Source organism: Hyperoodon ampullatus, assembly GCF_949752795.1.
Source record: "Hyperoodon ampullatus genome assembly, chromosome: 6".
In the NCBI taxonomy this organism is placed as follows: domain Eukaryota; kingdom Metazoa; phylum Chordata; class Mammalia; order Artiodactyla; family Ziphiidae; genus Hyperoodon; species Hyperoodon ampullatus.
Genome location: NC_136919.1, coordinates 116,300,289 through 116,325,564, shown reverse-complemented (window position 1 = coordinate 116,325,564; position 25,276 = coordinate 116,300,289). Strand labels below are relative to the sequence as shown.

The 25,276-nt window shown below is 47.6% G+C and overlaps 1 protein-coding gene across 1 annotated transcript in view; it reads left to right on the top strand.

The window, feature by feature from the left end:
- Positions 1-429: 429 nt before the first annotated feature.
- The window catches only part of EBF2 (EBF transcription factor 2), a gene marked incomplete at both ends in the record, with an annotated part of 191,847 nt that continues 167,000 nt past the window's right edge, over positions 430-25,276 (top strand). Inside the window, 6 exons of the mRNA XM_079705890.1 lie at positions 430-560; positions 2,999-3,155; positions 4,220-4,283; positions 4,562-4,617; positions 5,132-5,205; positions 11,337-11,405. Of these exons, the coding sequence (XP_079562016.1) occupies positions 430-560; positions 2,999-3,155; positions 4,220-4,283; positions 4,562-4,617; positions 5,132-5,205; positions 11,337-11,405 (551 nt within the window). The remainder of the gene's footprint in view (positions 561-2,998; positions 3,156-4,219; positions 4,284-4,561; positions 4,618-5,131; positions 5,206-11,336; positions 11,406-25,276) is intronic.

The window sequence follows — 25,276 nt, the reverse complement described above, 5'->3', positions numbered from 1 at the left end:
TCTAAATTGGAGCGGTGGGGAGGAGCAGGGAGGGGGGTGGGGGACCAGGAGGAAGGGGAGAGATTAGGCAGCCATCAATCTCCTCCTGTTTCTCCCAGAACAGGTGATGCTTCAAAATTGTGATCACTTTCTTGAGGCAGCGCTGCCCCTGGAAGGATGCGAGAGACCTAGGGCGGAGGGCCTGAGGCGGCAGATCTGAACTTGAGGAGGATATAACCCAAACTTTAACGACACCAGTCCGCACCTCACGCGTGGAAGCAAAGGACGGGTTATCTTTTTAAATTTTTTTTTCACAAGAGAGACTCAAACTTCGGCACTTGATCCCTTTTCCTGGATTGCTTTGGAGGAGACGGTTTGGTGACAACGTTGGGGACAGTGAGGACAGCGTTGTAACTCATTTTTAAAGCGACAGTAGATCAGACTTTTTAAATGTTTGGGATCCAAGATACTTTAGGAAGAGGACCAGCTCTGAAAGAGAAATCGCTGGGCGCCGAGATGGATTCGGTCAGGTCCTGGGTCCGGAATGTCGGCGTGGTGGACGCCAATGTCGCTGCGCAGAGGTAACGAGACGGCCGCACAATGATTATGCTCGCAATCTCTCGCTTGTTCGCTCCCTCGCTCTCACTGTCTTTCTCTGTGTGTGTGTGTCACCCCCCTCGCTGCTCTTGCTCGCGCTCGCTCGCTCTCCCCCGCATCTGTCGCCCTGGCCCCGCGCGCTAGGGCTCGCCTTCCGGCAGGCAGGTCGCTGCAGTTAGGGGAAACACTTATCCCGCAGCCAACACTCGAGTTTCTGAACTGCCTGGATGCTCCACTCCTTCCCCACAGACTACTCTTTGGGAGGAAAAATAACAAAGTCGTATCTGATGCCTCTTAGCTCAGCCCCTAGTTCTGCGAGGCGGGCCCAGCCAGGAGCAGAGCGTGAGGATCGGAGCCGGCAGCGGCGGCCGCTGGAGGAGAGCCGGCTTCCCGGCGACTCCCGGGTTTCGCCCAGCTGCTTACGAGCGCCTCTCCTCCCGCATCTTGCCGGCCGATTCTTGGAGGCCGAGAGCCCAAGGCCCGATGGCGGCTAGAGGAGCGGGAGAGGCCGGAGTGCCTGCCTGGGAAGGCAGAGCGGCCGGGTGCCCTGGGAGGGGGGCAGGCTGGAGGGTACGGGCGCAGAGAGAAAACAGTGGACTAGATGCACTGAGGCGGGGGTGAGGGTAGAGAAGAGACTAAAGAGAAAAGACGAAGGAGTAACCGTAGAAAGAGTCACGGAAGAAAGGAGACGCACCGCAAACGCAGGGATCACAAGCCTCTAGTTTTGCTGGTCCCTGAAGTTGACTTTGTTTGTGAGCATTCTCCTGCTGACGTAGTAAACGCCTTGTCTAGGCTGCCACCCCATGAAGACATTCTGGTTCCCCTCCCTCACCACCACTATTGAGCTGAGGTTTGTGATCTCCACGACCTTGTCTGCGAGAGACAGCCCCCGTACCCCCAAGACTTCTACCCAGCACCGACGCCTCTCTATCCACTCTCCTGGCCATCCCCCTCGCAGTCCCGACATCACGCAGAGAAATTACTCCTTTCCAGGCCAGGACTCTAGGTGTCCCGGGTAGAGCGAACCGGGCCGCCACCCTTGGAGGAGAGGAAGCAAAAGTCGCATCGCTCAGGAGACCGGGGCAGGCGGCGGCTCCCTCCCTCCTGCCCGAGCCCGGGGGGGCGCCAGTGTCCTTCAGCAGATGGCACGCTGGGGACTCGCTGGGCTGCAGGCTGAGGGAAACCAGGCAGCGCCGCAGACCGGTCTCCACGGCGCAGTTCCCTAGCCGAGCTCCTGAAAGACACCTCCCCTAATTTCCTCCTTTCCCAGATCAAGTAATTGTTCAAGTTGGAACAGGCTGTCCGTTGGGGGAGCCTAGTCAAAATTTTACACCCTTCAAAAAAGGGAAAATGCTCGCGCCCTGGGGCAGGACGCCCGGCGACCCCAGCGCCCCGGAGCAGCTCCGTCCATCTGCTTGCTCGCCTGGACCCCGAGTCTCCCGTTAAATGTGATCTGGCGGCCAGTTTGTTCCCGGCCGCGACAGGTCGGCAGGGAGGTGTGTGCACATACTCAACACGCTTCAGGGCGTCTGCCGGGTCCTCCAACACGGCTTTCGCGGTCAGCGCGTTTGGCCGGCGCCGCCCAGAGATGCGGCTAGAGCGGGGAGACTCGGCCCCAGGCGAGGACGCGCTCTGCCTCAAGTTTTCGGCTTCTCCAAGCTCAGCAGTTCTAGGGGCGGGGTCCTCAGTATGATGTCGTCCGCGGTGGTCCTCGATCGCTAGTACTGGTCGCGGGGGATTCTGCCCTGCCACTGTCCCAGGCGCAACTTTTCGGAAGAGCGAGGGAAGCAGGAGGTGAGGCCTCTCCCTGTAGGACCGAGACTTGGCCTCTGGGCTTCCCATCCGCCCCCACGGGGTTCTCTCCCACCGCCTTTCCGAGATAGCTTGGGGGGTGGTGCGTTGTGGGCAGCAGTGCCAGGACAGGTCACTCCAATGAAGATGAAGGAAAAGGGTCACTTGTTCAAAACTAACGAGGCGCTTAGTCCCCTACCCCTCGGGCCCAGCTCCGAATCCTGACCCGGTCGGCGGCGGGAAGAGGAAGAAGATTGGGGCGGCACAACGACAAGACTTGGGCCGCCGTCTCGGGGGGACCCTCCGGGCTTCGGCCTGCAGTCGCGATTCCTGGGTCTCCACTAAAGGCCAGACATTGAGCTACTGGGCATGAGATGCCCGGAGGCTGGAACGGCTGGCGGTGGCAAAGTCCAGAGTCGTGGGCCCTGCTACCCGACCCCCGTGGCCACTGTGACTCCTCTAAGGAGTGCCCGCTTCTTAATCCTAATAGAAAAAAGCGCCCGAGGGGTCCAGAAGCCTGGACCGGGACATGGACCCTTGACCCTCTGCGATGTTGCATGGGCGCGTTGGTAACTTCGTGTCTTTCTCTCCTTCCCCGTGTCTGGTGTCCCCCGTGTCTCTTCGTGCGCAGCGGAGTAGCCCTGTCCCGGGCCCACTTTGAGAAGCAGCCTCCTTCCAACTTGAGGAAATCCAACTTCTTTCACTTCGTCCTGGCGCTCTACGACAGGCAGGGGCAGCCGGTGGAGATAGAGCGCACCGCCTTCGTAGACTTCGTGGAGAACGACAAAGTAAGCGCAGGTCCCCCTCTTCCCCTCGCGGCCTAATAACTACCTCCTTGCAAAGCACTAAAGATCCCATCTGTCACTCCCGACACTTTTCCGCTCACATCAGCAGGGATGATAAATCGAGGCTTCTCACCCCTAGCCCTTAAATCAGTCGATTTCCCCGCAGCTTCTCCCGCCGGCACTCTCCGCCCGCACCTCCCGCTGCAGCGGCGCTTGTGGCCCTGCGCACCCGCCTTCTGGATCATGAGCAGAGCCTGGGCACGGACTGACCGCGGAGCAAAGCCCTTCCAACTAGAGCATAGTTTAAACGTATACTCAAAGCCGCCCCTGCCCTTCTCCGGGTTATTAGTATTATTTTATTATGATTTTGCACCTGCCAGCGCGGCAGGGCGGGTTAGATCGGTACAAGGTGGAAACCCATAGCCCAGCCTTGCCCCTCCACCCCCCAGCCTTCTCTTCCACTCTGGTTCCCAAGGCAGTGCCTGCCCCGGCCCAGGCCCCGGTATGGGCGCTGGATTTTATCTCAAACGAAGCTGATGTGGGAGGAAAGCAAAGTCTCTTGCTCTCTCTGGGCCTCCGTCTCTTCAGCTGTACCATTCAAGCTTTGGAGCCGGCTCTTCCCAAGTTTCTTCTTGAACCCGGACCTGGGTCCCTGAGCTAGTAGTGGCTCCAAGGCTGCGGTGCTGGTGGAACAGGGCCAAATGCTGCTCTTCCAAGTGACGGGTCCCTTCACCTTTCTGCGGGACAGGCAGAGCCCGATAGGTTGGGTGGGGCCTGTTTAAAGGCAGCCTGGACATAGTGTCCGGTGGCCCCAGCTCCGGGGTCGTGCTTCTGAGGGCATTTTTAAGGGGGAGGGACAGACGGCTGGAGAGGGTCAAGTGACCGCAAGCCTTGGAAAGTTTTGGAGCTTGGACAGCGGCAGATGCTCCTGCCCTTTGACCCGGACCTGGGCAGGGGGCTGTTCAAAGCTGCCCGGTGACTGGGAGAAAGGCAGTGGGAAGTGGGTTAGGGAAGCCCCCTCTCTCTCCTTTGTGGGGGCTGGAAAGCAAGGGACTCTGTCTTTTCAGGAACAAGGCAACGAGAAGACCAACAACGGCACCCACTACAAGTTACAGCTCCTCTACAGCAACGGTGAGCGCCCTGAGTGCCCGCGGCGCCCGCTTGTTCCTCTTTTCAAGGAAGGCAGTTGACCTTGTCGCGGTCACCGGCAGCCGGGCTCCAGGCCTGGGGAGTGCAGGGCTGCGGGAGGCTCGCTCAGGGCCGGGGGGCGGGGCGGGGCGGGCGGGTGGTGTTTGCCCCCAGGACGGCTCCCCCTGCGCTCGGGCCCGGGCCCCACGGCGGGACAGGTTTGGGATGCCCGGGGCGGGGCTCCGCGGCCCTCACCTCGCGCCCTCCTGCCTCCCCGGCAGGTGTCCGCACGGAGCAGGACCTGTACGTAAGGCTCATCGACTCGGTCACCAAGCAGGTGAGCCCGGCTGTCCCCTCCTCTCGCGGGGGTGGGGGGTGGGGCCCTCCATCCTGCCCCCTCCCCCCTCTGGCCTGTCTCTGACCTCCCCCTACCCTCCGCGATTTCCTGGGTCAGTCTTCACAGCCCCTCCACAGAAACCCACACTTTGTCTGCTCTGGAAAAATAAATGTTCCCTCTCACTCCCCAGCTGTCCCGTCTTTCTGGCTGGGGAGACTCTGGAGATGCTAGTAGGTGAGCAAAGGGATGAAGAGCGGAAACAATTACTGGGAGATTCAGTCCCCCCCGAATATTCCCTTTTGCGAGAAATACGTCCTCACCAGGGCAAACTTTGCTCTTACTATTTCGCTCGAGTTAACCAGGCCACAGCTCAGGTTCTGTGCTGCCAGCGGGCGCTCCCGAGGAAGTAGCGGGCAGAGAGAGGAAACCCGATTTTGTGCTCGCTCCTAAGTCCCCTTTTCTTTGTCCCTCCACTCCCTCGTATCTCCCCACCCTGCCCCCGCCTCCTTCGCAGCCCATAGCTTACGAGGGACAAAATAAGAATCCGGAAATGTGCCGAGTTCTCCTGACACACGAAGTGATGTGCAGGTAAGAGCCGTGTTTTCCCGCAGGCTTTGTCGGAGCGCGGGCCAGGTGAGCTGCGCCCGGCGCGCTGGCTCGCGTGCGTCTCGGGTGCTGACCTTCGCGAGCGCTGGCGCGCGGAGCGGGCGGCCTCGCCCGGGCTTGCCTCCTTAAAAGACAGATTCTAAGAGCAAATCGGTTGGGGGTCAGACAGGAAACCCAGAACCACTCAGGATTCCACCCCCAGGCGTCTCAGGAGTTTCCTGTGCTCCAAGGAAGGTCCGCTGTCCAGCGGTCGGCGGCAGGGCGGGGGAGGGGCTGGGCAGCCGCGGGTCAAGTTTGGGATCGGGGGCTTTCCCTGAGTCGGTCGCGGTCCAAGGCCCGCCGGTCCGACCCGCTCGGGGTAGGTGCCCAGGAGGGGCCACTTGTGGAGTTACCGAGTCAAGGTCCTGGAACGACTGGCAGTCTGGAAGGGCGACCACCGCAGGGGATGGAACGGCCCGCTTTGGGGGCGCTACCCCTTGCCCCCCCAACTGAGGCACCTGTCTGTGACGCAGAAGCGTTTTCTTCCTCCAGGGAAGTTGCTTTTCCTGGATTTCCCGAGCCACGGGAGTTTCTTAAGTCAGGAGGAACTACCGGCTAGAAAGACCAGTCGGGTTCACCACCTGTGGATGGGAGGAAGTGGGGGACAGGACCCCAACCGGGGAGGTACGAGGTCTGGAGCAACAGCTGGATTCTGAGGGCCAAGTTGTGAAAGGTGCAGTCTAAGTCGAATTCCTACACCTTTTCCCATCTTCTCTTCTGAGACCAATCCATTTCGAGTCCTTTCTTCTGCTGGAGCAGAAGAAAATTAAAAAAAAAAAATTAACCCGTACATTTATTCATTCTTTCAATAAATGTTTATTGAGTGTCTAATATGTGCTGGTTATGGGGGAATCCCACAGCAAAGGAGAAAAGCTATAGAAAGGAAACTCTGGGAAGAGGTGGTTATTTTATTATAAAAATTTAAATGCTATTCCATGCACATTTTTCTTCCTCCAAAATCTCTGATTGGAGAGAAAGCCTCAATTCTTCCTTACTCCACTGTTGCTTCAGTGAATAGCTTCCAACTCCAGACTTTGGGTAATTGCAGGCAGTCTGATTTAGTTTGGACTGTTTTATGGGCAGCTCCCGGCAGCCCCGTCTCCCTCCTCAAGCAGTCAGGAAGAAACCATAACAATCAGACATGTTTGTTTTGGTTTTGACCAAGTATTAGAAAAACAAACTTCGCCAACTGCAAAGTTCAACTCTGCCAGTGGCCTCAGCTGAGGGGACTCGAGGCTTCCTCTCCTGAGTAGCTGGGTGAGATGTGGGACAATGGGGTAAGCAAATAGCTACTCCGTTATCCCAGGGCCCCTTGATAGGTACATTCAGAAAGAAAATACAATTCCAAGATGAACTTGCATGTAGTACCTAGATTAAATAGAACACTTTTATTTGGTTGGCTAAGTGAAAGGCAGGTTTTTTTTTTTTTAATTCTTCTTTCTACTTTTAAATGTCTTTGTTTGGAGAGATTATCTTCTTCAAAGAAAAGAAAACAAAACCTAAATCTGACCCATTGTCTGACGAATTATACCTATCACTTTAAATAATACTTGCATGCCCTATCCAGCTGTAGTTAAGGCTGACATTTTTATTTTTTAAGCCCAATCAAATCCTCCTCATTTTATGCTGTTTAAGTAGCAGCATCAATTTTTAAAGCCTCTAGTTTAGTCTGCATTAGTAACACAATATAAAAATTTAATGTACTGTAACTTTTCTGCATTTGAGACGTGGGAAGACGCTCTGCTATTTTCTTCCCAAACTAGAATTTAAAACAAATATTAACTGTGGGTAAATAAATGATCCATGGGATGGGTACTGTGTCTGTAGTGTGTGTGTGTGTGTGTGTGTGTGTGTGTTTTGGGGGATGAGCTGGGGTGATGGCAAGTATTGGATGCATCTAAAAGGGAAGTTCCCATTCAATCTGTCAGTCAGAGCTGGTTGACTTTTTTCAGGGAAAAAAGTTCCTTCTGTCACATTTTAAGAGTCAGTTATCACAGTCAGTGATTAAGGGATGAATCAGATGCCCTGTTTCTCAGTGGGTACTGCACACACTTAGTTTCATTTGCATGGTGTTCTTGGGCATACCTGGGAATTTTCCTGAATGGTTTTGTGTTCTGTAATCTTTAGTTAAAAAAAAAAAAAAAAAAGCTCATAAACTGGTGTTTAGCTTTTAGGCGGCAACAAAATAAATCTCTTTTAGGTATAACTTTTCTCTCCCTTCCCCAATTGTCTCCTCTCCCCTCTTCCCTGCTTTAGTTCATTTTGCCATTTATTAGCAAGGAGAAGTCTAGTTGTTATGTCGCTGCCAGCCACCCCTGTGCCCTCAATGCTCAGAGGGTTAAAAGATATTATAATTTGAACAGAAGTCGTCTCAAGGCCTACAGCTGGCTAATAACAGAGTTGTATTGAGCGTGAGCAAACCCCACAGCTGTGACTTTTCGCCACAAGGCGCAGGCTAGACGGGGCCCTAATCAGATGGGCCAGCCGGGCAGTGAGGCCAGTGTCTTTATCGGCCAGATGGTGTGAATTTAGACACTTTTGTTATGCAATCGCAGGGAGGAGTTGGGGAGAAGAAAACAAAACAAAAGCCACCATGCTGTGCGCTTATTTGAGTTTGAAATTAGAGACAGATTTTTGAAAGTTGAGGGTTGAATTTTAAAAACGATTTTGGAGGGGAAAGGGCACACTGGCTGGTCTCGAGCAGGAGTTTGGCTGACTGGACACCCTGTGTCCAGGGCTGGGGCTTTTTTCCTTTGCATATCCCCCATCTTGATCCCTTTCTGAAAAATGCAGGTAAGATTCAGGACTGGGAGAAAATTTCTCGTATTTCCCACCTCCCATCCCCAACTGGTTTGCTTTTTTTCTCTTTCCCTCTCCAAAGACCACCACGAGGAGACAGGGAGGGTGGAAGAGGCCTGTAAGCAAACTGAGAGTATTTCAGGTAAAAGGTTCTCCAAATAAGGACCAGAATAAAATATGCCAAACCAAGCCAAACGAGGAGCGGAGGAAGAGCTTTCATTTTCATTCATTAGGGAAAAAAAGAGTACTTCTGAGCCTCCCCGTGGTAGTTAGGGACACAACCTTAACCTCCTGCCAAATTCAGTTGCCTCTTCTCTTTGTTTGTTTCCCCTCTTTTCCTATTTTTTTTAGTCTTGTTCAGTGTTTTAAAAGACTTTCAGACTTGGAGAATGGCTTGTTAGAAAATAACCCTAAAAAGCCTTTTCATGAAAGTAGCTGCACCTGAAGTTGGTCACTCAGGCTCTGTCTCTATAGCAAAGGAAGGGAGAGTTGAGCTTATTATCTGAGTAATTCAGGGACCCGGTTCTTCATGTCAGCTCCCCACATCCTGATCCCAGAGAGGTTGTTTGGGGAATGTGGGTTCATGAATGTCTTCTACTCTCCATTTCCCTTTGCTTGTGTTACTATTGCTGGCTTGAGGACGGAATGTCATTTAAGAAATGAAATAAAGGATAACTTGGACATCTTGATGAGACCTTTTCTTTTTAAAATAGAAAGAAAGAAAAAAGAATTCGCTTTGGCTAACCAAGAGAAATTTTACGAAGGGCTCAGATGGGGTGAATACAGTCCACTCCTATAATTTTTATTCCTTCACTATCATAGTCCGACAGCCAAGTGTCTGCTACCTCTTTTCTGGGTGTTAAAGTTAGAGATTATACTTAAATATGTTACTGTTGGAAAATGGAAGGTTGGGTCCTAAAGTTTCTCTGCATTTTTCTTGGAGTATCATTTCCTCCCCTGAGTTGATTCCCCACATTGTATTACACTGGCACCAGGCTTACATTTTTATCTGTTTTTCTTTTCCTCCAGAGAAAGTCCCCACGGAAAGCAGCTGAATTCAGCTGAGCAATTTTGCAAACTTACTCGGCCTCCTTAGAATCATGCCTTCTCAAGCTAAATAGATTGGCACATCCTGAGAGTGTTCTCTTGTAATTAAATTGTACTTAGAATCGCACACAGATTTGGGTTAGGTTGACATGCTGGTGATGTCAAAGAGGGGTCTAGTTAGAAGGTCTTCAGATAACTAGCATGTATAGGGCGTTTTGAAATTGTCTTGCTAAGAAAAAAGGTTTGCCTGAGTTGCAAAGGTATTATTCTGCTGACTTAAGCAATAGAAACTGGAGAGGGGGGAGACAGGGATGGTGGCTTCAGGAGCAACGGGTGGGGTAGGGAGTTGGGAAGAGAGACAAAGATTCTGGGAGAGCAGACGGTCAGAATTTTTATTGGTGTTAATCTTGAGATGGAAAATTTAAAACTTAAGACCTAATATAATTTCAAAGGCAAACTATTATTTCCGCGTCCCAGTGGCAAACTCTGGTATTTAAAAAACTTGAGACCATTTTTCTTTTACTTCTTACTAATTTGATTAAATTTCTTACAACCCCATTGTGCCCATTGGCTGAAAGGTTTTTTTAGACTCTCTCAAGTATTTTTAACTTTTTGAGAATGGTAGAATTGTTCACTGAATAATCCAGACATCCCTGCATGAGAGAGATGGACTTAAATTTTTAAAAAAATATCTGTCTGTTTGTTGGTAATTCTGTAGAGGATCAGAGAGGGCAAGTGCACCGCACAGAACCAGAAAGCAAATCTAAGACTGGGATGGTGTTAGGCCTTTGGGTCCCTGCTGCCACAGTGACTTTGTCTTTTCCCTAATCTGTCACCACTTTCGAATCGAAGGATGCTCAGGGAATCTCATAGCCTGTGCCCTTCTCAAACCTAAAAGAGACTCTGGAGATAATCTAGTCCAACACTAATTTTATAGATAAGCAAGGCAAATCCCAGCGGGGCGAAGGAGATTTGACTAAATCCATGCAACTGGTTAGTGACAAAGTTGGGTTAGACGCCAGAGCCCCGATTCCCACTTTACCGGTCCTTCTGTCATGCTGCATCGATCTTAAACTATACAGAAACTATCACGGGAAGGGCAACACTTACATAAATTTGGTTATTGCTAACATTTATGACGCACATTCTCCAACTGGTGTGGATGATAATGCTTTTCTTATAAGCCGTGTCAAGGCTACATCCTTCACCAGCTCCTATTCATGGTGGACCACATGCTTGGATGAGCTGAGAGGTATTTAGAAGTCTGTGGTCCTGACAAGCAGCAGACAGGCAACACAGGGATGTGATTTTCCAGTGCTTCCAGCCACCCAGCCTCCCTTGCCCTTTTCATATTTGTTTAGGTCTTTCACACAGGTACCTTTGGAGGGGAGTGTTTTGTTCTCTTTAGGTCCTACGGAGTCCTTCCCATCTGTTGTATTTGCTCTAGGGCCCCTTCTTTCTCTCTTCCTCTCAGATGATTCCGTAAGCATTTCACGGGTATCTACCTGAAACCCAGCACTTTGCCAGTGGAAGTCTTGAGACGCAGAGTTTGCAGGATGGGGCTTACATGCCGTGTCCCATTTCTGTTCTGGACTTGTTGAAAATTATTGGAGATAGCACTTTACAGCTCCCTGCCTCATTTTTTTCCCCTATTTGACAAGGCACACCATAGTTCCTGTCTTCTTTCTTCGTCTTTAGAAAATAATGGAAATGAATGAATGAATAAATGGTTACAAAGTACACTGAGTTCTCTGAAGAAAGATGTTATATAACTAAGGTTTATAGTAATCCAGGCAGCTACTTGGGGTCTTTTTCATACATTTGCCTCTCCCCTCTTCCTTCAAGTATTTGTTAAGACACAAAGATCTAAAAATATATGATAATAAATACAATAATAAGATCATTCATCACAGAGCTGGAGATGACATTCTGGATCTTAAAATCCAATTGTCCATCATTCAAATTATAAATATAGCTCTCAGAAAAGTTGTGATTTGCTGAGAATGACCCAGTTTATAAGTCATAGAGGGAGGATTTGAATGAAGAGTCTGGGTTTCGAGTTTAGCATTGCTTTTGAACATGGCCGTACATTCATATCAAGCAGCTCATAGTTGAGCAGTTACCTAGGACGTACGCATTTTTGTGAATGTTCTTACATTGTATGCTCATTGTGTTTTCTTGATTTTAACGCATTTCTCTTACTCTTTTGGCTCCTCCCCAATCTACAGTCGATGTTGCGAAAAGAAAAGTTGTGGCAACCGAAATGAGACTCCTTCAGACCCTGTCATCATCGACAGGTAGGGGGAAAAAGTGATTTTAAAAAAACCTGTTTCTGGTTTCTTTCCTTTAGAATCTCAACTCTGAGTGTGGATCACTGGGCTTTGCCGTAAGGTTGGTTTCATTTTATCTTCAAGGCTTGGAGCTGGTCCAACATGTGTTTTCTTGTTTTGGTTGGCCTTTCTTGGAAGAAGTCAGAACCTTCCTTTTTGAACATATGTCTCTAAATCTATGATGGGATTATTTTCCAGGTGCACTGACTTCAGCCTAATAAGGCGTGGGTGGATGGTAAAAGATGGTAAAGGATGACATCTCTCCCATCTGGCAGGATAGGGTCTCAATCAGTTTCCTAGAAGAGGCAGTATATCCCAAGTTACGCAGTAACTTTCTTATCATTGTCCGTGATTGTGCTGTTGGGCTTGAAGACTGTCAGATTAGATTATGGTTTAGAGGATGATGACAAGCTCTCTGTTGCACTGAGGGAGATTCCTTTCTACCATAGAGGGTTGCATTCTGGGTTCTATGTTTTGTTCAGAGTGGGAAAGATTCTTTGGGACAAGATGCTAATTCATTGAAATGTGATGTCGGCATCCTCAGCTGTATGTTTTTGTGATTGGAAACAGAACTTACAAACCAATGAAGGAATACCAATTTAACTTCCAACAATCATGTAATTTTTAAGAAATCCCATATTCCCACCCCTAATTTTTTTCTCTTTCGTTAAAAAACGGAATAATTCCCTCTTGCTTCTTTCTCTGGGTTTTTGTGTTTCTAGACAGGTCCTGAAATGGATTGGAGAGACCACAGTCTCCAAAGTTGTTATTCCAATATTCCAACGAATTCTCAGTTGGGAGAATGGAACCTCTGGCATTCTTCCCAGAAAGTCAGCTTGCTTTCTTCGTGGAAAGTATAGCATAGCCCTAGGAATGAGGAGGCTGGAATTCTGATCCTGTCCTAGCTTCTGACCTTGGACAAAGCACTCAACATCTCTGTTCAATAGTATCGTGAAGGGTATACCTGGAGGGTATGGCCTGTTGCTGTAGGTTTCAGAAGGTAGCTAAAATATCCATGGCAGTTTTGCAGTATTCTCGGAGATCCTTGGAGGAGGATGATAGACACATAGAGGATGTTTGCTGGAGGTATATGCTGCCGATATTAGGGGGTTCAGGTGACATCAATTTAGGGGGCTCTGGAATGCTTTTAGTTTTTCTGAAAGTGCACAGAAGCTTAAAATTAATGAGTTGCAAGAACTCTTGGGGGCCAGCTGTCTTTCTCATTTGATGGGTGAAAAGACTGAACTCGGGAACGGTGACACGACTTGCCCGCAGTTGCGCCGCTGGTTGAAGCAGAGCTGGCCCTAGAACACAGCTGTCCTTACTTCTGGCCTGTGAGCCTCTCACTGCCACAGAGTTTTCCTGCCAGCACTCTCTGTCCCAATTTATGTGACCACACTTGACATGATTTCCCAACTTCCTAGGATGCACTTGGATCCTCTGGGGAATATGAAGCCCATGAGGGCAGCCTAGACACGGAAGCCGTCCTTTCCAGCGTGTCCACTGAGCTCACTAATCTTCATCTAGTCTTTTTTTTTTTTTTTTCTGTACGCGGGCCTCTCACTGTTGTGGCCTCTCCCGTTGCGGAGCACAGGCTCCGGACGCGCAGGCTCAGCGGCCATGGCTCATGGGCCCAGCCGCTCCACGGCATGTGGGATCTTCCCGGACCGGGGCACGAACCTGTGTCCCCTGCATCGGCAGGCGGACTCTCAACCACTGCGCCACCAGGGAAGCCCCTTTTTTTTTTTTTTTAACTAGTTTTAGCTCCTCTTTCAAGAGGGTACTCTAACCTCACGGTTGTTACATCTTGTCTTGTAATAAACAACCCATAAACCAGCTTTAGAAATGTTTACAAACCCATAAATGCTAACCTGCACCTTACATCTCATAAGCACACATCCTAAAGGCTCTGCACTTAGTAGCAGTTCTTTCTCTAAGAAACTATGTAGAACCTGAACTCAGGGAGAGAGCCGAACATGCTCTACATAATGCACATGTTAATGTATGTAGGCTTTTGGCATCTATGGAGAGAAAAGATTTTCAGGTTGTGTGCCTTCATTGTTTGTGCTAGAATGCTTTAAATTCTTCTGAGAAGGTGGAAATTGTATTTCAGCTGCGTCTTAAGGAGCTTTATGTGACTGTGGCATTTATTTTTACTAGCCTGTGCACAATAAAACAGCCCAGCGATGTCTCTGCATCACTTGAAATATGTGTTACTTCCGAAATGTTGTGCATCTACACATGGAAACATACATACCAAAGGGTGCTATAAATTGACCCGGATCAGATTTTTAGAGAACTCATCTTATTATAAACAGATGCGTTGGTCCGGTTTCCTCATTGTAGGGATTTTGTTTGAAGACACTGCTTGTTTCTTCACCAGAATCTTGCTTCTTGCTCCTGTCTTTTGGGCATTCCTTTGCCTTCCTCCCTTCCTTTGTGGAAGGGACAGGGGATGAAGGCAGGGTTCCATTTGCCGGAGGTGGGATGGGTGTCTTGTGTCTTCCAGGACTTGAGCGGTCCCTCTGGTCCCTGGGTTCAGCACCTGCCGGCTTAGAGATGTTGAGATGACCCATGAGCCCCAAACGGGTGCTAAGTAGTCTATTTTGGATTTCCTCTGAGTAAATAGATAACTCTCTTCTTTGCCCTTGTTCCTATAACGCCAACTAATTATCTCCTCCCCCTGCTTGCTCCATCTAACCAGATGCAGTTAATTTACACTGTCTCTCTGAGTTTTCTCACACAATAGGCATGTTCCACTCTGGCTCCAGGGAAGCCTGTTTATTCCCTTGGAATTGTGTATGTCCGGGGGAGGGGAAGGGGCGGATCAAAAGTGGTTCCCAAATATTCACCGCCAGGGACCCCTCTTATTTTTTCCTTTGGTGAGCCAGGTTCTGCAAGATTTTGCCTGCCAAGCTGCAATTAACAAGTAATAATCCAGCTGTAATTTCGTTTTTATTAACTGAAGATGTACAACAGAATGGGAAGGAAAAATCTCATTCCAGAAATGCCCTTGATCTCAGGACGTCCCTGGCGGTCAGGATGGTTAAGACTCTATGCTTCCACTGCAGGGGGCAGGGGTTCGATCCCTGGTCGGGGAACTGAACTAAGATCCCGCATGCCACACGGCGCAGCCAAAAGAAAGAAAGAAAGAATTGAAAATTAAAAAAAAGAAATGCCCTTGACCTCATCCATGGCCAGTCAGAGTTTCTGATCTGGACTAGAACCACCAGTGTTACCACACTAACTTGATAGACTGCCAGCTCAAACACGAAACAACTTGACTTTTCATTTAGCCCATGTGACCATGTCTTGGGCAGACGTTCCATCGCCAATAGGCTGTTTGAAATATGAAAAATAGCTTTCACAACCTCGTGGACCCTTAATTGAAAATCACTGGACTGTACAATAGGGCATCCCATCAGAGACTGAGTTCTCCATTTCCTAAGACTTAGCCCCAGATTGGGAATATTTTTTCCCCGTCTAAATGACTCCCTGCCTTAATCTCTCTAGAAACATAAATTTAATTTTTATTTTCAATTGTCTTTTCGGCATGCTTTTGTGAATTCTTGGGCAGCCACACCCCTCTCCAAAAAGCCAGGCCAACACACAGCCCAGCAGGACTTGCTGCTGAATCACGGGCCTCCAGCAGAGCCTTCCTTCTGTGTAGAAATGCGCTCCCAGAGTGGCAGTAGGGTTTATTCATTTTGAGTGTAAAAATTCAAAGTTCCTATCTGAAGAAAACTCAACAAAACAGAACAAAACAAAACCAACAATGGAAACATAATCCATACCGAGGTCTTCAGCCTACACCTTGTCCGTAAAGACCTCTGTGTGGTAAATAAAAATAAAAGGGCTCAAACGGATTTACGTTTGTGGTTTCAGAAGGAAGCACTAATTCAACCTTGTTTTTCATGGGCTGTGCTTTCTTTAGACTCTCTTTTCTCTCTGAAACTTCTTCTGAACAGCTACCGCATCTCTGGGCTCGGGAGAGTTTGGTGGTCCATGGGAAGAGGATTTTAGGGACAATCTCACAGACTTGGGAGAAGGAGAACGGGTCTTCACCCTTCCTGTTCTTGCAGCCCCACGAAAAGTCAGATGGGAGGAGGGGACAAGAGTTCTTTCTGAACCTTTGTATGACATTTTCTGTTAAAGGGCAGCTCCAACCTGTTTCTCACATGCGAAATATCGCAGACTTTTGTCTTCGGATCCTGGGCTCCTATATTTATGAGCTCTGCTTCCAGAAGGACTGTTTTAAGATTCCGTAATTTTTGTTTATTTTATTTTTCAAGAAGCCAAACAAGCATCAGAATGATCTTCATTCAGAAGGTTTACACAGAAATACCTGGTATTTATTTGCCCATGAGGCGTTTTCCTGATATTATCTTCCCTTCAAAAAAAATTTTTTTTTAAATTGTGGTAATATATATATATAGCATAAATTGACTATCTTAACCATTTTTAAGCGTACAGTTTAGAGGTATTAAGTACATTCACCTTGCTGTGCAACCATCACCAGCATCCATTTACAGAACTCTTTTCATCTTCCCAAATGGAAACTCTCTCCCCATTTCCCCCTCCCCCCAGTTCATGGCAACCACCATGCTATTGATACTTCCTCTATGAATTTGACTTCTGTAGGTACCTCCTATGATACTGTACTTGTCCTTCTTTGACTGGTTTATTTCACAGCATGATATCCTTAAGTGTCCTTAATGTTGAAATATGTATCAAGATTTCCTTCATTTTTAAGGCAGAATAATATTCCATTGTCTGGCTGTGCTACATTTTGTTCTATTCGTCTGTCAGTGGGCACATGGGTTGCTTCAACCTTTTGGCTACTGCGAAAAATATTGCTATGAATATGGATGTACAAATATCTCTGCGAGTCTCTGCTTTTAATTCTTTTGGGTATACACCCAGAAGTGGAACTGCTGGATCACATGGTAATTCAGAGAACCATCATGCCATGTCCATAGCAGTTATGCCATTTTACATTACCACCAGCAGTGCACAAACGTTCCATTTTCGCCACATCCCAAATTACTTGTTATTTTCTTGTTTAGTTTAGTGTTTTGTTTTTTTTTATATAGTTGCCATCCTAATGAGTATGAGTTTTTTCATTTTTTAGTGAAGCTTTCTCCTGCTACCATCTTGGAAGGCATCCTCACCTGCTGCTTTCCCCCCTCTCTGGTCCAGGCTTCTCGTTTGCCCTCCCCCTGCCATCTGGCACATCCTCTTCCTGCTTCTCTCTGCCTCACCAGCTACCTTGTTCTACCAGAGAAGTGTTTGGTTCCTCTTTCCTCTGGGCCACACTTACTATTCCTCTCTCCGTGTATCGCTTAACTCCAGAAAGTGGAGCTTTCAGAGAATAACTGTGGGTAGTAAAGCCCTTATGGACCTTCCGTGCATGCTGGAGGGTGTGACATTAATCCTGAACACTGGAGTTTTTCTTTTGGTTAATTTATCAAATGAACTCCATATTGATCTCTTCTTGATTTGTGGTGTAGATTCTGCTTTTAACCCCACTGTCCCTTTCAGCATAGAAGCAGTATTTGGATAGTAGTGAACTGTAGGTCAGATTTATGTCCACAAAGCCCAGTGGATTCTTACCATCCTAGGCCACTCAGGCTGGTTTTCGGTCTGTGACCACTCCCTCCCTCTCCCTAGAAATGGACAAATCAGATATATCAGTAGTGACTCCTCCTGAACGAAGAATTCTGTCTCTGAGAAGGATGCATAAGAACAATACTCAACATTTATCTAACATTTAGCTGGCACTTATGGTGTGCTGGGCAGAGTGCTAAGCAATTTGTATTCACTAACTAATCTTCAACAGTTGAGAAAAGTCTTAATTTTACAGAGGAAGAAATGAGTCTTAAGGAGGTAGGTCACAAAGCCAGCTTCCGTGGTGAAATTGGAGTGTCGTCAGTGGGTGGAAGTTATGGAGAAAGAGGGTTTGGTGTAATAGAAGGAGAAGCTTCCCAGAATTTAGAGCTGTTGAGGAACAGGAAAACCTGGTGAGCATGGTTTGAAGAACTCCTGATGGGAACACTAGAGAGAGGATGGGTTCTCTGGGAAGTGGTGGGCATCGCTGGCCTCTGGAGTATCATTTAACTCTGAGATTGTACAAGTCACGTGCAACGGTGTGACAGGTTTGACGGAATATCGGTCCCCGGAGAGACAGCATGATGTAGCAGGAATGGCCCTGGGCTAGGATCAGGACACCTGCTTCTGACCCCAGATCGTTCACTAACTAGCGGTCTCATGTCATGGAGGTCATGAGCCGCCTCTCTGAGCCTCAGTTTCCCTATCTGTAAAATGAAGTGCTTTGGATTAGTGGGTGAGCTTTACATTACCTTCCAGCTCTAAATTCTCTGCTCCTAGCAGAGGCCCAGGTTTGGGTGTCAGGCATGCTAATTCATCATCCTTTCTCACCAATAATTTATGGGAGCTATTCATATGTGCTTTCTCTGCACAGACTCCCCATCTCCCTACTGGGCATAGGGGAGCCCAGTGCTGTGAAGAGTCTACAAAATCCTGGCCTTGGGCTTTTTTTTTTTTTTTTTTTTTTTTAGTGAAAATTCCATTGCCTCAGAGAGGTTTAGATGTTCTCACTAAAAAACACAGATTATTTAACCAAAGTGAAAACATCATTCTTTCATGTTCTCCTTCCTTCGTTTTCTAGTAAAACCTTTGCTAGTTTCTTGGCCATTTTGGGGAGATACAGGTAGGAGAAGGGACTCTTCTAATTTCTGGTGCAGAAGAATGTCCCTTTGGGTTGAGACTCTTCATTGGATGACAACCTGAGACAAGTGGGAAACAAGAAACGAAATTTCCTTTGAGAAAACCATTCTCCTCCTCCTAATTAAAGAACTGCAAAGTTATGATCTTCATTTCTGTAATTGGTTTAATTTTTAAGAATTACAGTCTCCACTAGACTGACCAGTCTCCCTAGACTTCAGAACTTTAGCATTTGACACAAGCTAGCCTAGTTGTCTATACATCGATTCACTCCATCATTCATTCATTTAGTAATTTTTTCTGTTGTTCAGTTATTAAGCTAATATTCGTGAATCCCTGGCACTGAGAGGCCATCAGGGAATACCACAGGCATGGTTCTGCTCTCATGGAGCTGACAGTTTCAATAATCACACAGAGAAGAATGCATTTGCAAACTGTGACGGTGCTTTGAAGACTAGGTGAGTGAATGGTAGACAGGTTTCAACTTTCTAGTCCCATCATTTCTTTCTCTAAGAATCAACATGGAATCAAAATGTTTGTTCCATCAAACAGACCTCGAATATGCCTCCCATCTCCCTCTGCACACATCAGTCCAGCCTGGAATCCCCACCGCCAACTCCCTGCCAATGTAAATCTGATCCCCTTTTCAAGACCTTGTTTAGATTCTACCATTTGAAAGAAATCAATTCTTGTAGCCAAAGTCTTTTCATTGACACTGTCACGTATACTCGCTCTTGTTAGGATGTATGGGTATTGTTATCTTCTTCTCTATGTGGGCTTGCCTTACATTTCCAACTATATTGTAATTCTTGGATGTCAGACAACATATGTCACTTAAGCCTTGACTCTAATATCATTAGCTCTGTGACGGTGTTAATAGTACTACCTCTTGCATTGAGTTGTTGTGTTAAATCATTAACGTGTGTATGGTGCCCATACAGTGCATGACAGAACAGATGCTTTTAAAAGAGTCATGGCAGTTATTAGCCTGTGTCTCTCAGTGTCTAACCAGTGGCTTGGATACTACAGACATTCAGTAAATATTAGTTGGCAGATTAATCTCTGCCTGCCAAGCATCAGAGAGTTTGGATGACGGAGTCTTTTGCCAGTTTTTGTAGGACCTTTCTTGTAAGTACCTGTATTTGACAACTGCTTAGCAATCTTACCCCCCAGGGGCAGAGTGGTACAAAACAATGCCAAGAAGAGAGAGCTAGGGTTGTAAGGCAGAATGAATCATTCAGGAACTATTTATCTAGGGCCTGTCGTGTCATGGACGTGGCAAGGTGCTCTTAGGGATAATAAGATTGAGTAGGCACAGAGCTTTCCCATCAGGAGCTTACAGTTCAAATGGAAAAAACAAAAGTTGTGCAGAAATAACTGTGATGGAATGTAGAATGTGAAAAGTGCCACAAAAGAGGTAGAGATTAAAAACTCTGGAAGAACTGAAAGTGGGAAGATGAATTTCATCTAGGCAGTGGTGTACGTGGTGAGAGCTGTAACGTGGACATAGGCAGGTGAGGTCAAAGGGCATTCGAGGAGAAGGAAGGCATGCAGGAAAAGGCACGTGGAAGGCAAAGAATCCCTTAAATCTGCTCGTTATTTTAGAGGTGCACGGATATGTGTAAAGGGGGACAGTAGGAGAGGGTGGAAAGGTTATTTGGGCCCAGATTTCCGAAGACTTTATATGCCTTTACAGAAGTGTGTTGACATTGTTGTGTTGGCAGTGGGAAGATATCAAAGGATTCTGAGTAGTACAGTTAGAAAATGGAGAATGAATGTAGGGTAACCTATTAGGAAGAGACGTTACAATGGTTCACAAATGCGTTTCTTTTCGTGGCTCTTTGGGAATATATAGGTTTACCTGCCAAAGCTTGGGCATTATTTCCATCACCCTATGCCATCAGGGATTGGGAAGATGGGCACAGGCTTCAATTTTGTGAAATAAAATGTTTCAGTTTCTGATTCTGTTTCTTTCAACTTCTTCTGGACATGTGTGCCTTCTTCCACCAGCAACAGCTGGGAATCAGTTTTTTCCTTGCCAGATACCAGTCACGGAGGTGAAAGGCCCATTTTCTCACCTCTCCACACCCCACTTCCCCTCCCCCAATACACCCACCACTCCAAAGCTTTTGCTGATGTTGCCACTTGTCCCCATGAGTATGCGTCCTTTGTTCACTGGAAAGCTCAGATCCTTTGCAAAGAACTGCTGTTGTGCCATCTGGCAATCTGTGAATTTTTTAGTAGCCTGGATGTTTGTGAGAAAGCAGAAACTCGGAGGCCAGACCTGAACCATTTATAAGTAATTCTTTAGAAAAGAGGGAGAAACACCAAAACCAGTTCACCTTTACTAGCATCCTCTCATTCAGAGTACTTGTGCAGGTCCCCTGGATCAATTCCCATTGAAAGTCAGAGGGCCAGCTGGATGTATGGGGTTGTTCAGAACAGATAATGGTACACTTCAACTTCCAGCTTCTTCCTCATAAAATTGTGTGATGTGATTAAATGGCAGATTTGCCAGGAAGTAGATGGGTCCAGAAGTGGAAGAAGAGTACTCTGAAATGGTGCTGTGCTGGAAATAAGAAATAGATATTTGTCTATAAGAAAGGTATCTTTTTCCAAAGTTGTCTCTCTGGCTTTCAGGGGGAACAAAGGCCCCGGAACTTAGGAAAGATTGATAAGACTACATGCTCACCCAGAGAGAACTTTCTAGAACTTCCAGTTATTTTCTCTCCCTTTCTGTTTGAGCAAACAGGGCTGGATAAGTTCTTCTGGGTCTATTTTTGACGCCAAGTGACTACCAGACCAAATGGCTGGAAAATAGGACACATATCCCAAGGAGATGAAAAGGTCGTTATCCGCAGATGATTTGCAGATTTAGGATTCTACCCACTAGGGCTTGACTAGATTATTTGTTGACTGAAATCTTGTAAAAGTTGTTCTTTTTGTGGCTCTGTTCTGTGCTGCACAGTGACCTAGAGTTGCATCGGAGGAGGTATTTGATCAGAAAGGAAAGTTGTTGAGTGACAAGATGCCCAAAGCATGTTAGGCAGCCAAGACCCAAGTCTATAGGGAGTCAGCATCTCATCAGTCTGGACCAGGTAATTAATTAAATGATTGTCCTCCAGAAAAGTTCTGCTCTAATCTTAACCTTTCCGCCCCCTCAAGACCACCAAGGAGCCAGAGCTGGTGAGAAACACGGCAGCTGCTCCCGTATAACAGGAGCTTTCGAGAAGGAAGTAAGGGAGAAATTCCTAGTCCCACTGAAATAATGGCAGGAGTGGAAGAATTTGGAGGGGTGGAACCATTGGATTCAGGGCAACACTTTGGGGTTAACACCTCCATTTTTTTTTTTTTTTTTTTTTTTTTTGCTGTACGCGGGCCTCTCACTGTTGTGGCCTCTCCCGTTGCGGAGCACAGGCTCCGGACGCGCAGGCTCAGCGGCCATGGCTCACGGGCCCAGCCGCTCCGCGGCACGTGGGATCCTCCTGGACCGGGGCATGAACCCGTGTCCCCTGCATCGGCAGGCGGACTCCCAACCACTGCGCCACCAGGGAAGCCCCACCTCCATTTTTTTTTTTAAGGCCCATAAGATGCTGGGACTTTTAAAAAAGAGAACTTGCAAAATGGTGGAACGCTTAGGGTCACTGCCCCTGTGAATGCTGTTATACCGAGCCCTTTCAATAAGACCTCTGAGGTGGGTCTCTATGGAGACCAAGAATGAGCCTTTTTTTTTTTTTTTGGCTTTGGGTCCAATTTGCACAATTGCACAGGATATTTTCATGATTGATTTAAAGCTAAGCACATGACTCATTATGGCTAGGTACTGGCGCTGTCATGCCATTTCAGATGAGAAAACCCAACTGAAGAGCAACTACTCCAGGGGCTGTGTAACAAGCAGGTCAAAGACTCAGTTGGGATTAAAGACAGGATCTCCAGCTCCCCAGACAAAGCTGGGATGGTCTATGAAAGCTGAGGGAGTGGGCAGGAAAAGCTGTGGCATTCATGTCGATATACTGCTGCTGTTCTGCAAAGCTTCTAAGCAGACTGAGCTTCGGAGGACTCATCACCTTCCAAGCCAGGGGTCACACTGGTGGCATTTTAGTTGACTATAGCAGTCAGTTCGTACGTAGCCAGTTTCTTCTGTGCAAAAGGCTTTTTCTTACTCCAGAAGAGGTGAGGTTGTACGGAGGACATAGATTTATGACCTGTGTGGGTTGAGTGCTTGAAGTGACTATTATTCCTGTCGTACGATAATGACTGTAGAATAATCTCAGATCTGGGTTTGACTACTCTCTTGCCATTCATGCGTTCACCCATTCACTCATTCCTCCCTCTCACTGAATCTGGAGTTGCCAGATTTAGCGCATACAAATATAAAATGCCCAGTTAAATTTAAATATCAGATAAACACGAATGAGTTTTTTTTTAGTATAAATAAGTCCCAGTTAAATTTGAATTTCAGAAAAACAACAAATACTGCAAAGTATGAGCCTTTCTCATGCAGTATACAGTATACTTACACTGAAAACGTATTCGTTGTTTGTCTGAAATTCAAAATCACTTGGGCATCCTGTATTTTATCTGGCAAGGCTACCTGAATCCCAGTTTCTTATCTGAAGAATAGGGAAGGCAGGGCTGCCTTACGGTGCTAGGAAGGGGAGAGAGATGCGTGAAGGAGCTCTGAGCCCCAACTGGCCCCAGGGCCAACCAGCACGTGTACGGTCCCTCCTGGTAGCATTTTTTCTGTCTTCACCTGGGGCTTATCACCTTTGACCCACATGTCCGTGTGGAAGTTGATTCACACTTAGGAGATTCAGTTTGGAGGCTGAGAGGTGAGCAGGAAGCTTTCCTGGGAACCAGCAGCATTTCGGGGGCCCCTCGTCTTTGCCCCAGTTTCTCCACCCAGCACTCCCCCGCAGCCCCGTGTTCTGTCTCTTTTCTCTCTTTTGTCACCTCTCGGTGCCTTGGGCTCATGTGCCGTCTAGTCCCTGTTTTATGAACTTGTCGCCTCCCCAGCATTGCTTTTGCTTCGAGTCCACCATCCACCGTCTCCTGTTCACTTTCTGCCTTTCCTGAAAGCCTTTGTTCGGACTTCCCCGAGTCTCTGTCTTCAATGCTTCACACATGTGGGATTGTTTAGGCTCAAGTGATAAATTGCATGAAGTTAAAGGTAAAGGGGAAGCTCCTCTCTCCCGACTTGGTCTGGGCTGACGTTTGAACAAGAGCCAGACTTTCCTTCGATTTAACGCGAGCGGTCCACTTGGTGCTTGCCCAAGTCAGCGTAGACTGGCTTATGCATTTTATCATCCAGATGTTGAGTCACAAGATGAAGGATAACCATCATGTAGACATCTATCTGGGTAATTTAGTGAGCTTAAAAAAAAAAATCTAACTTTGAAAATTTGATGTCATGTCGAGTCAGCCTGTGTAGAAAAAGGGGCAGCAGATTTAAAAATTCCTCTTCTGCTTCTCTCGTGCCCCACCTCGTCCCCATCTACCTCTTTCACCTTTGTTCACGTTCTTTTTCCTTCCTGCCTTCACCTTTAGGGTCTCCCTCGCTTTCTCCCCGCCTGCCTTGCGCTTTTTTTTTTTTTTTTTTGGCTGAGCCGCGCCGCTTGTGGGATCTTATTTCCCCGACCAGGGATCAAACCCGAGCCCTCAGCAGTGAAAGCGTGGAGTCCTAACCACTGGACCGCCAGGGAAGTCCCTGCGTTGCTCTCTAGTGGTGGGTCTGAACTTGATTCCAACGCAGGTGGTCAGAACTATTGCCATGAGCAACTTGTCCCTAATGCCTTTCTTTCTGATCCTTCCTTCCCCCTTTTCCTTCCCCGATGAAGAGTAAAATGCTGGTTTTACTGTAGGTGTTCTGTTTATAACTGTGGCTTGGTGGTTTTCACTTCGAGTGGAGTCCACTGAGCTTGTAAATTGTGTTGGATCAGTGAGCCCATGATGAGACCTCCAAACCCAAACAGTGCCAGTCCGCTGGGATTTTATTGTTCGTAAAGCTCCTTCCCTGGGGAGGGATAGAGTCATTAGGTGTGCACTGTGTTTAATATTTGGTCATGACAGGAAGCAATAATTTTCTATTTTTACGGTGGCTTCTGAGTTTTTAAAGCAATTGTCTAATTCCCATCACTGCGACTGGAAGCGAATAAACCAGACATCGATGTTAGCCTATCCTGTGTATGGTTTGGGTTGGGGCCCATCTCGTTCAGCATCTTTCTCCTCCGTCTGCCTGACCTTCCAACCCCTGATGGCCGGCACCACCTACACATGGGCGTGACTCACGTGGAGACCCCCACCCCCCCACCCCCGCCCAGCTCTTCCTTGTCAGGTAGAAACATTCTTTCGCTAAAGAGGAAGTGGAGCTGTGGGCTTCTCTTTGAGAAGCCCTCCCCTGTCCTTTAAAACACTCCCCTCTTTAGATGAGAAAAGTGCTTGAAATTTGTCAAAATTGGCTCTTCGCTGAAAACTTTCTCTTCCTTTCTTAACCCCGATCAGGTAGGTGGTTTGAGTGTGATGCCTATTCTGAGAATTTCCAACCTAATCCAGCACCAAGAAAGCCCCAAGTCAAGGTGTAAGGTCTCCTTGCTTCGTGAGGATGGGGATGCTTTAGCTTAGAAACTTCTACCACAGAGCCCAGGTTCTGCAGTAAACCTAAGTACCGGCAGACTAGAACAGAGAGAGCCATTTGGTGAGTTGGCATGATTTCTATCACTTGGGACAGTCTGACCTGTGATACTGGACTACTAGTTGGGAATTTCCAAGGGCATCCCCACTGGCATCTATAGAGGCCTTAACTAGTAGTTACCCCATAGGTCATGGGGCCAATGGTCCACTGACTTCTGGATGCTAGCCTACCCTGACAGCATGATTCTGTGATGTCAAGGGTTGAGCAGAAGGCCAGTTGTTTTGAGACCCATTCCATCTGTAGACTCTCTTGATCTCTTCAGCATTTTTTTTTCCCCTAGTAGGAAACTAAAAATGAGGCGTCAGTGACATGTTTCTTTGGGAAGTCACAGCCTACCATTTTTTCGAGTTTTACAGAGCTTAGCGGGAACCAGCTGGGCAAAACTGTGTCAGAAAAAAAAATT